This window comes from Scophthalmus maximus, chromosome 13 (assembly GCF_022379125.1).
Source record: "Scophthalmus maximus strain ysfricsl-2021 chromosome 13, ASM2237912v1, whole genome shotgun sequence".
Lineage (NCBI taxonomy): Eukaryota > Metazoa > Chordata > Actinopteri > Pleuronectiformes > Scophthalmidae > Scophthalmus > Scophthalmus maximus.
This window is the reverse complement of record NC_061527.1, coordinates 14751374-14761680: the sequence shown is the minus strand read 5'-3', so window position 1 is coordinate 14761680 and position 10307 is coordinate 14751374. Positions and strand designations below refer to the sequence as shown.

At 44.9% G+C, this 10307-nt stretch overlaps 1 protein-coding gene across 4 annotated transcripts; it reads right to left on the bottom strand.

Annotated features, from left to right (window-relative positions):
* Nucleotides 1-358: 358 nt before the first annotated feature.
* Nucleotides 359-10059, bottom strand: mier2 (mesoderm induction early response 1, family member 2). Of its 4 annotated transcripts, none has more exons than XM_035647233.2 (13): nucleotides 9924-10058; nucleotides 8509-8687; nucleotides 7133-7246; nucleotides 6821-6932; nucleotides 5792-5871; nucleotides 5241-5310; nucleotides 4967-5118; nucleotides 4701-4782; nucleotides 3849-3943; nucleotides 3565-3695; nucleotides 3221-3363; nucleotides 2520-2616; nucleotides 1863-1999 (listed from the first exon to the last, which is right to left on the bottom strand). In XM_035647233.2, exons 2-12 carry the CDS (start codon nucleotides 8533-8535, stop codon nucleotides 2561-2563), a joined length of 1062 nt encoding a protein of 353 aa, XP_035503126.2. In that variant the 5' UTR covers nucleotides 8536-8687; nucleotides 9924-10058; the 3' UTR covers nucleotides 1863-1999; nucleotides 2520-2560. The 4 variants fall into 4 exon arrangements, with proteins under 4 accessions (XP_047192878.1, XP_035503126.2, XP_035503127.2 ...); XM_035647234.2 differs by lacking the exon at nucleotides 9924-10058 and adding an exon at nucleotides 9595-9705; XM_047336922.1 differs by lacking the exon at nucleotides 2520-2616 and having other exon boundaries at nucleotides 359-1999; nucleotides 9924-10059.
* Between the last annotated feature and the right edge of the window lie 248 nt (nucleotides 10060-10307).

Below are 10307 nucleotides of genomic sequence, written 5' to 3'. Positions count from 1 at the left end.
TTAAACCCATAAAAGTGCACTGAGAATAAACATTTGTTTTACTCTCAGAATCCATGACAGCTGGACAACCGTAATTGATGGGACCATGGGAATAGACGAAGTTACCCAGTGCTTGGCAAGAGATTTGTATTGTAAAATAAGAACTTCAAGTGCACGATACCTATGTGACATGTTTCAGTATATTCCATCATGTCTGTTTGAGGTCATTAATAATGCTCAGAGGGGAAAGAGAGAGCGACAGAGCTCTGACACTAAAGATATTGCTGCCATTCTTCTGTTTACATGTCTTCATGGATCGGACATTACTTGGATGTTGCTTCCTTGGATTTCACAGGCGGCTTCAAGATGCAAAAAAAAATAACGGTTAATTCTGGTTTTATTTTTACCAACAAGTTGTCTTGATCAAAGAAAATTAAAAAACATCAGCACTCTACTGACTGTGTGCATCAGACACCTGACCTCACCGACGACAGCAGGTCAGCTCCTGACGGAACAGTCGCGGAGATTTGTGGAACCTGAGAAAATCGGATTTGGATTCAGTGACTTACCTATCTCAGCATGTATATTTGACATTTATGCAAATTCATGCGACGCCTACTCTGCAGGTCAAACAGGCTCTTCATTCGACTAAATATTCAATGTGACAGACACGGTGGTCAGAAGTGATGACAAAGCATTGCATGTTTAAAAATAATCACTAGATAAATCATCTGGGAAGAACAAGGATGGAAAAAGGCAAAATTCTAAATCTATTTTTCTTGTTGCTCCTTCGTTGTTTCGTGTTTAAATAAACCTAAGAAAATGGTTGACTTTAGTGCCAAAAGTTCACAGACAGCTGGAAGTTCAGTGAAGCATGGTAATGAGAGAAAAGAGACAATCAGAGCTGGGTAGAGGACGTTTTAAGTAATAAATAAACTATTGAGTATTTTTTGAATTGATAGATTTGACTCTATGATCATAATTCCAGCAGTTATGTTCACCTGACACAGGTCAGAGAGATCTCAAACGGCTGCGATGGCAAAAAAGAGCTGAGCAATTAGCAGAGCACAAGGAAACGTTATTGGCTGTTGAATTTCAAAAGTCAAACTTCTCCATCGTGATAAATAAGAAAACAGAGCAAACAGTTGTTCACATTGTCAGTCACACGGGACTACGGACAACTTGCGTCTGGCTTGCTTCTGGCCACCGCAGCGCTTATCGCTGCGCCTTGCTTCCACAAGTGTGTGTTCATGACGGCCAGTCAACAGAGTTGCCCTGGTGCAGGTTGGGGGTATTAAACTGTTATAAATAAACACACAATCGACACCCGACAGCAGTGATTAACACTTCCACAATGGACAGAAAGTTCAAGTGTATCAGTTTAAAAAGAGGCTTCAGGTGGACCAGCAGCTCGTCAGCACAGATCGCAGGTCCTTACTTTTTCATCAAGTCAGGTAAATGCACTTTTTGTCCTGGGCTCTCTAAGCCTGTTGGAAATGCCAACACCAATCAATGATTTAGACAAAGGGCAAACCACAGAAAGTACCACTTCACTTGGATTTCCCCCATTTCCCTCCTCACTGAGTAAGAGAGCGTGAATGCTGGACAGCGGCGGGGAGCAGCAGGCTGCCGATTGCCTGGAAGTGTGACGGGAGGAGAGTAGATGAGGGCGGAGAGGCCGACGGCAGGCTAAACTCCACCTGTAGCCCGCGAGGGGCCCCGGTCACACCGCCGGCTGCACAGTGAGGGTCCTCGGAAACAAAAGGTCCACCCCGCATGTGTAGCCGGTAGAAGCAGAAGCCTGGGAGGCAGTGGTCATCATGGCAGCAAGGAGAGCTCCCGCAGACCGACTGGGAACTCAGGGCGGAGGGCTGGGACTTGAGCTGGACTGGAGCTGAGGGGCAGCAGCTCTCTGAGCCAGGATCTCCTCGCAGGTCGTCCATGGGCTGCAGGGAGAAGGGACAGCCCAGCAGCTGCCCGGGACATCCGTCTCCACACAGCTCCATCACCAACTCTCCATCTGGACAGGTGCAGAGGAGTTCATAGAGCGATTGATGAAATTTCTGTTATTGCAGTTATATATTGTATTCATTTGAAGCTCCAATAATGTTCTCATGCTGTGGGTTTCATGTACATGTGTACTTGTGTACAGAGAGAACACACTTTCACACTTCAGAAACTTCCCTTTCATCATACGGAGATGAAAAAGAAACACATTTATCCAGCTGTAGCACTTACTAACTAATTTACCACCACTAGTTAGGAGAAAAAAAACGTACAGTAAATTAGTTGAAGTGCCTCTTAAAGAGAAAGCCGTGGGATAAAATACCTTGTGTTTACCTGCAGCCTTGTGAGTTGCATTTTCAAGTCAACCACTTATACAAGAAGAATATGTATGTATATTAAAAACAACAATTTATGAGCGGAAGGGCTGGATTCATTCAAGTAATGTATGATATCTGACATTATCTTTGTAAATTATTTAAACCCAGGCACAACATTATTTCTCGTCTTTTCTCAGGTTTTCCCGTATTCTTTACCTGCAGGCCCAGCCTGCTTTCGGAGGCCTGTGTGGACGAATTCACGGCTTTAAAAGAAAGCGGGGAGTTCGTCTGCGCCGGGGACGGCCCTCCTCCTCTGGAGCACCATGTGTCAACATGCACGCACACACACACACACACACACACACACACACACACACACACACACACACACACACACACACACACACACACACACACACACACACACACACACACACACACACACACACACACACACACACACACACACACACACACACACACACACACACACACCAAGGAAATAATGGGGGTAATGGGGAAAACAAAAGGAGAGGAGACAAAATGATTCATAACATGAGAACACAAAATAATGAAAATGTGATGTCAAAATAAAGGGCAAACCGTGTCATCAAAATAAGGAATTCAAGGAAAAAAAATAAAATCTACAGAACTGCATGATGGGTATCAGAAAATGCAGTTGACGTGTCATGTAAAGTTTAAGCTTTATGGTTTTCACGTTTTAAGAAAGAAAACCCCATCCTCCAGGCACACACACTGTGTAGGATTGTTTATTATAATGAGACAGGTGAAAAATTTAAGGAAAACCTGGAAAAAATTGTGGAGAGACAAAACAGTAAAGCCCCCATCCTTACGAGGGGTCACCAAATGTTTTGATGAGTATGAACATCAGGTGACATGTGAGAGAGACAAGTTACCTCGTTTGTCCAGGTCCAAGTTGGACTGCGGCGGTAACGGGGACTCGAGCTGCCTGGGGCCCATGGAACTGTGAGACAACAGGCCTGAGGAGTTGTTGCTTCCTTCCAGCTCTGCAACATCCCCATCCTGGTCACCATCCTCCCTGCAACACACAACACAACATGTATTTTAATTGCCAGCAAGTCACATGACCTTCTCCGCACCCCATCAGTAGGAACACAGTGGGGATCTGGCATAAGGCATCACACGGGTTCCAACACTGCAACTCACATGCTCGTCCAAAAATCATGTACGTTTCAGCTCCGGCTTAATCTCTGTACATATTTATCAGACAAACACTTACATGCTCCCTGATTGCAGGCTGTATTTCTTGCGGCTGAGCCTGGTGGTCTGTTGGGTGAAATACTCGTGGCGGTCGGACTTCTTCCACATGTAGTAGTACTCCACACACTCGCCCACAGAGCGTGTTCGCACCTGAGGAGGTGGAAAGGTGCTTTTTTTTATGCTTTAAGCAACAGAATGTGACGTCATCAAGTATTTCAAATGAGTACATCGGGTAAATCATCGATCAGGTTTGGGACAAGAAACCATAGGAAAGATTCATCATCTCGTCTCCTGCCAACTCACCTTATTTGCCTGAATGAGGTGGAAGTTTTTCCCGTAAACTCGATAGCCGTGCTCAAAGCTCCTGCACTCCTCCTCACTCCAGGCACACAGCTCATCTAAAGAGAGCACCAGAGGGAATTATAGTACTACACATACAAATAAATTCACGAGTATAGCTTCTGAGTATAATTGTTAATGCCATCAGGGTTTTGTGTCTTTGAGTTGCAGCAATGACATTTTTAGCTTTGACCTGTATTTTGTCTTGCATGAGCCTATTGCAAAAAAAACAAAACAAAAAACAAATCAAAAAACTTTCTCATGTGCAGTGTGTGGGAAGGGGTATGGGTATTCCCTAGTTTGGCACAGCAGTGGGCAGCTTTTCTCCACCCAAATCCAAACTACATCAAGGGCCTTGAACTTAAAGTGGAGCCTCGCTGCTGAATAAGAGGTCACAAGGTCACAACTTTTGCTCCTCTGCAGCGCTGAGGTCAGCAGCTGGTGTTTCACTGAAGCAGTATCTTCTATTGGAAGAATGGGGAATACATGTGCCTCTGTATATCATGCGGTGTGTCCACTGACTTCACCTGCTTGATGAGAATCTTCAGCCCTGCTAGTTTCCCCACCCGTTATCTGAAGCACATCTGCACAAATCTCAGGAAAGCTTTTAAATGTTTTGAGGTTCTCTAACTGCAAGGCTCGGTAAGATACTCTGCAGTAAAAGAATTGAGCATTTGAAAGCTCTGATTTTTGCTCGAACAAAGTGACTCTGTAGAGCACGGCAGGTTTTTTCAGATTCCATCTGAAGAATGAGCTATCGAGATGAACAAATGCACAAATGCTTGGAAAACCTAAAACAACAGAAAAGTTTCTCACCACTGAACACCTTGACGTTGAAGCGTAGTCGTCTCAGTGCCTCTTCTGCACTGAAGTTGCATTTTATTAGTTCATACAGTGCCTGAAAGTCAAAAGGGAAATAATAATGGGCTAAAAGAATATCTTCGTATATAAGATTATTTTCCAAAAACACGTATTGCTCAAAATCATGCGAGTCATACGTAACCAGTCAGCTGGAGAACAGCTGGAAATACACTTAACACGGCTGACAGTGTCCTGTGGGATGAAATGTCAAGTGACCGTACCTGTTCGTTGTCTCGGACAGTGTCTCCGTGCATCACTGTGCATGCTGCCCCCTCCCGGCCACGTGGTCTCTGCGTATTCAGCAAGAACTTCTCCACTTCCTGCACCGGCAGAACATCAGGCCTCCACAGCAACTGGTCCTCACTGCTGTAGGCTGGAGGAAAAAACAGAGTCATCTCAACCGACTTAATTATATTCAGCATTTTACACTAGATCTACATGAAACAACTTTAAAGTTTGTTTATATTTCCAGGATGATGACAATATGTTGCTTACCTCTCTCCTGGTGGCTATACGGACTGAGTGGAGGGATTTTTGCCTGGTACATGGAGCCAACCATGATCTCCTGAGAGGAAAAATCAAAAGACAGAGTTCTGAAATGGGTCACACATGAGATCTGCTAGATCTTTCCTTGACTTGTGTAAATGAAAATTGTGCTGGATTTTTTTTGCTTTGACTAAATCAGGTACAATGACCAGCAGGTTATTTTAGATCTGGATTCCGGGTATTTTGTTCCTATTAGGTAATCCTGCAATATACGATATTAGTTCACTGCAAAGCAGTGTGAGGTTCATAAATGCAAATAAGGAAGCGTGTGTACAGCTGTTGAAGTTGTGAAGACTTCCAGTGCTCACTGGATCAAAAGTAAGACCAACCCATTATCTAATAATTCATAAGAAATCTTTCATTATTGCCTTATTGTTTTGATATTGTTTTGTGGTTCTCTCTCCCACACATACATGTGAACTGCAACACACTGAACGAACTGTATGCTTAACGTCTCTTTGACCTAAAGTCAGATATGTGTTGTGGCACAGTGGTGTTACCTTGTGCTCTTCGTTGGAGGGAATAGAGGCATCGTCGGATTCCTCATCTGATGAGCTGACTAATGTGTCTTTGTCTCCACCTTAAAGGAACGAAACATCAGAGAGGAGGATCAGGGGATCGATTCTAAGACTGTACGTCAAGATCATCTCAAAATTCTTGATGCCAACTTGAAGTCATATCGCTATGCAAACAAAACACAATACCCCTCCCATTTATTATTAACCATTACTTCACAAGGTAAAATCCTACTCAGATCCAATTCTCTTTCTCCAGTGAAAATCAGCTGTGATGGCTGCATGAGACAGGGTGGACATACAAAATAAAAATGTAACATATGTAATTCAGTATCAAATACAATCCAGGATGAAGCAGTGGATATAAAAGAGAGAGGAACCAAAGTCGAACAAGGCTTTTCTCTTTCGCTTTTACCTTTGTGTTCTTAGTCAACCTCTCCTGAATAAATAAAGGACACAAAAGCAGCATTCCTGCCATATATTTAGTTTCCAGGCTATTCTGTGGACTCAGCAGAAATGCAGAAATCATTCACTTCACATAGAATCACAACCCGGGGTTGTTTGAATATATTGAATATCCTTGACTTAATAAAATGTTGCAGTGCCGATGACATCCCACAGTCTTATGGACAGGAGGCTAATAAAGCAGTAGATGCTGTTATCAAGACGGAGACTGCCTCATATGAAATCGCACAGAAACAAATCAGAGGTTTCATAAAGCACCCTAACACAATAAACCCTGGCAAGTCCTGTAACGAGTGACACGCTGCACTCTCAGCAAATGAAAGATTTTAAAATGTACCAAGGGGAAAATGTTCCACCAAAAGCAGAGGCTCAAGGAATGTCCCCTCTTTTTATTACAACAGTGAAAAATTTCATCAGAAAAAAAAAGCTCCCAGACTGTGCAAGTGGGTTTAAGGTGTCCCATGAGAAATGCTGGGAGTACTGAGATCATGTTAAATGTTATATAGTCATGTACATCTTTGTGTGTGTGTGTGTGTGTGTGTTTGTTACCTTGGAGATGGCGGAGCAGATCTGAGGTGTTTGAGGTGACTGAGGGGGTGAGATCATCAGCTGACGATTCCTCTTCCTCCTCGCCAGGAAAGAGATCCTCAGTTATCTGATCCTGAACAGAGTATAGCAGAGCACAGCAAAGAACAAAGGAGAAGAAAAAAAAAGGTTCAGAAATCAATCATCTTCCTCTATACATCAATGCATTTTGTAATGTAAATTTGACCAGTCCGATCTCTGATGACTTGCGAGTAACGTGTAGTACTACGAACGAGGCCTTGTGCATGTGCTCGTATGGCCTGGATTATGTCTCACCTTGTCCAGTGTCATGCCTGGCAGGCTGGCAGCCGTTTGACAGCTCTCCTTTTCTGGATCTGACACTGTGTATCCATACAGAGCCAGCAGCTCCTCCAAGGGAAGCTCACCGGCCTACGAGCAGAGCGTCACAGAGGAAGACGGCGACAGGTGGAGAGAGAGAGAGAGAGAGAGAGAGAGAGAGAGAGAGAGAGAGAGAGAGATTTGGGTGAAAGAAAATGACCTCCACATATTAGACAGCACAACGTTTGTGGCACTCGAGGATTTTTTTCAGTTTGCAGAGTCACTGAGACTTAAATTTGAATCATCAAAGTTGTGCAGATAACTTAAGTTGTTTTCAGACATGAACTCTTGAAAATGTCCAGAAAATGTACTCTGGTACGCCGCCAGAGATTGTCCGAGTCAGACGAGTTCACAACAGCAGGAAAACTTCCGGAACATTCAGCTGAATATTCCGGAGATTGTCCTGCTGTACTCTCATATGGGCTCACTCTGGACTTCAGTGCATGTCTGAAAGCAACTTCAGTTGACCCTTTAAGGAAAAGGCTCCAGGATAAGGGTTGAAGTTGATGTTTGATCTTGTCAATGCAACTTGGGAAGAGGAATACTGTTTCAACTGTCTTCAATGAGATATTTAGCTACGCCATATTTCTTTGTGTTTTGTTGTATGTTGGATGGGTCTAGTGTACAGCCGATTCATTAGGTTTTTACCAGCATCAGAACAACACTGTCTAAATTCTAATGTAATGTATGTCAAGTGATAACTAAATTTAAGGGGTTTACAAAAAAATGAGACACCAACACATTTAAATGGTGAAAATAATTATTGTAATTGCAACTCCTGCCAGCAGGTCTACTGTAACTGCGGACTCTGACTCTGAACTTTCACACCTTTACGCACTACATGTACTATACTAAAGTTTTTTTAATCTAAATTTAACCGATTAGCTTGTGTGACAACAGAGTATTTTACTGTTCGCACCTAAATAATGTTTCTGCGTTCACTTACATAACCTGAACAACAATTTTGGACCTCAGATTGCCGTGGTACAAATTATGCACATCATTTTGCAAATAGCACCAGAACTATAACTATTTATTAAGTCCATTAGTTGATTCATGTTATTCAAGGTAAAAATGTCCTATATTACCGTATGAATTTGTTGCTACATTAATATTTTCAAACTCTTGAAGCAAAAAAATACCAAAGAGGGTTTTTATCACTGTGATAGTGTGTTCGCTAGTGATTCGGCTTTTGAGTTCCAATGCTCACGGAAAAAATTAAACGCCATGGACAAATTTTGTCGTAAAGAGTGTGTGGTGTTTTTAAGCGGGCGGCTGTGACGTGGACAGAACGTGGCTGAACGTGACCGTACAGTGTGGGATTGTGTTGTCATCTTCATGGAGCGAAGGAGCGTTCACCCCCGACTCCTCCTCCTGCGGCCTGGACACACTGCTGCTGCTCCCGCCGAGGGGGTCTTCATCACCGCTGTGCCCCGTCCGCTCGCCGTTAGGCCACAACCTCTGCGCTCGTCCTCGGAGGCTTCTCACCCACCTGCACGCTCGCACGCATACGCACGCACACACACACACACACACACACACACACACACACACACTATTATTAGTATGAACATTCAGAAGACACGTAAAAAAGCAGCATGAGAATGCAATACAATAGCACATCCCTGTGTGTGTGTGTGTGTGGACACACACGCACACACACACACACACACTCACACACACACACACACACACACACACACACACACACCCCCCATGGGATCAAATAGTGGCTCATCCCACTACAGACTCTGGTTTGTTTGTTTTTTACTTCTGAAAACTTTTGTTGGGAACCAAGTGTCCCAGGGAGGAACTCACTGTAGGTTACAGCTTGTTCTGGTTCTGCTTTGACATTTGTGCATCTCTTTAAAATATGTATAGAGGAAATTGACAGCTGCATCTGTCTTTTGCGTGAGGATGTTCCACACCTGGGCTCCGAGGTAAAGGGATTAAGACGGACGAGGAGTGTGTGCGTGTGTGTGTGTGTGTGTGTGTGTGTGTGTGTGTGTGTGTGTGTGTGTGTGTGATGCGTGATGCGGGACATCCGAGTCGAGGCCACATCAGACTCGACCAGAAGTGGTAAAAACTTGTTTGGAGGCCACACGGACGATCTGCACCACCCCGCCCCTCGCTAGATAACAGTCCCAAGTTAGCGCCACCGTGTCCGGACACAGAGGTGGCCGGAGTGCCGCCGGAGCTCCGTCCCGGCCGCGGGTCGCGGTGTGCGTGTGTGAGACCAGCGGCGCTTTCCTGTGACTTGGTGCTGAACGTCTCCTCCTCCGCGCCGGCTCGCCGTCGGGCAGCCGCGGGAAGGAAACGCAACTAGTTGTCCACATATGTGTTGTCGGACGGCCGCGGAGTTCCGCCGCCGCAACTTTTTCTTCCGCTCCGCCGCGCACCTGGACGAGTTCAGCACCGCCGCTGCCGCCGCCGCTGCCCCATTGTTTTCTACGGCTTCGCCGCCGAGGCGGAGGCTCTTTAAAAAAAAAAAAGAGCCAAGAACGCGGAGAGAGGCGCTGTTCGCCGGAGAGCTTCTCCATTCCCCCCCCCCCGTCCCTTTACTTCCCCGGGTTTCACTGCCCCCGTAGCCCCCTTTTAACCCGGCGCCCACCGGCCGGCGAAACCCGCTAACGGTCGCGTTGTCGCGCGCGGGCTGACACGAGTCTCGCGCTCGGTCCAGTTTCTCCGTCGTTCGCCTCGACGCGTTCCTCGTTTTTCGCTCTCTTACCTCCGCCATTCCGTGTCTGCGCGAGCGAGCTGCCTGTGGCCCGGATGTTGTAGGTCTGCTCCTCCGCACAGCTCCGTCCGATCATTGACACAGCCGCTGAGCAGCAGCAGCTACAGTTGGTTGCTGGTTAGTTTTTAATTAACTGCATTTCAAAGAAATGTTTTGTGATGTTGAATTGTCTCTTTTCACAGCCAACGTCCCCCTTAGATGTGAATAACTGTTTTAAGCAACTTCCTGTGTCCATTTTAAATCCCTGCTCTGATCGCATTAAATATTAAAACACACCAATAAAACAAAAAGAAAAACTACAATTAAAATGTATTTAAATGTCAAAGAAAAGAAATAGAAATATATACATATCATTATCTCACTTCTAAAATTTGA

Coding starts and splice junctions, on each gene's coding strand:
- mier2 (XM_047336922.1), bottom strand. CDS start 8,535: ATGAAGATGACAACACAATCCCACACT. Junction 5,119..5,240: donor GTATAGCCACCAGGAGAGAG/GTAAGCAACATA, acceptor TTTTTCCTCCAG/CCTACAGCAGTGAGGACCAG. Junction 4,783..4,966: donor CTGTCCGAGACAACGAACAG/GTACGGTCACTT, acceptor TTTGACTTTCAG/GCACTGTATGAACTAATAAA.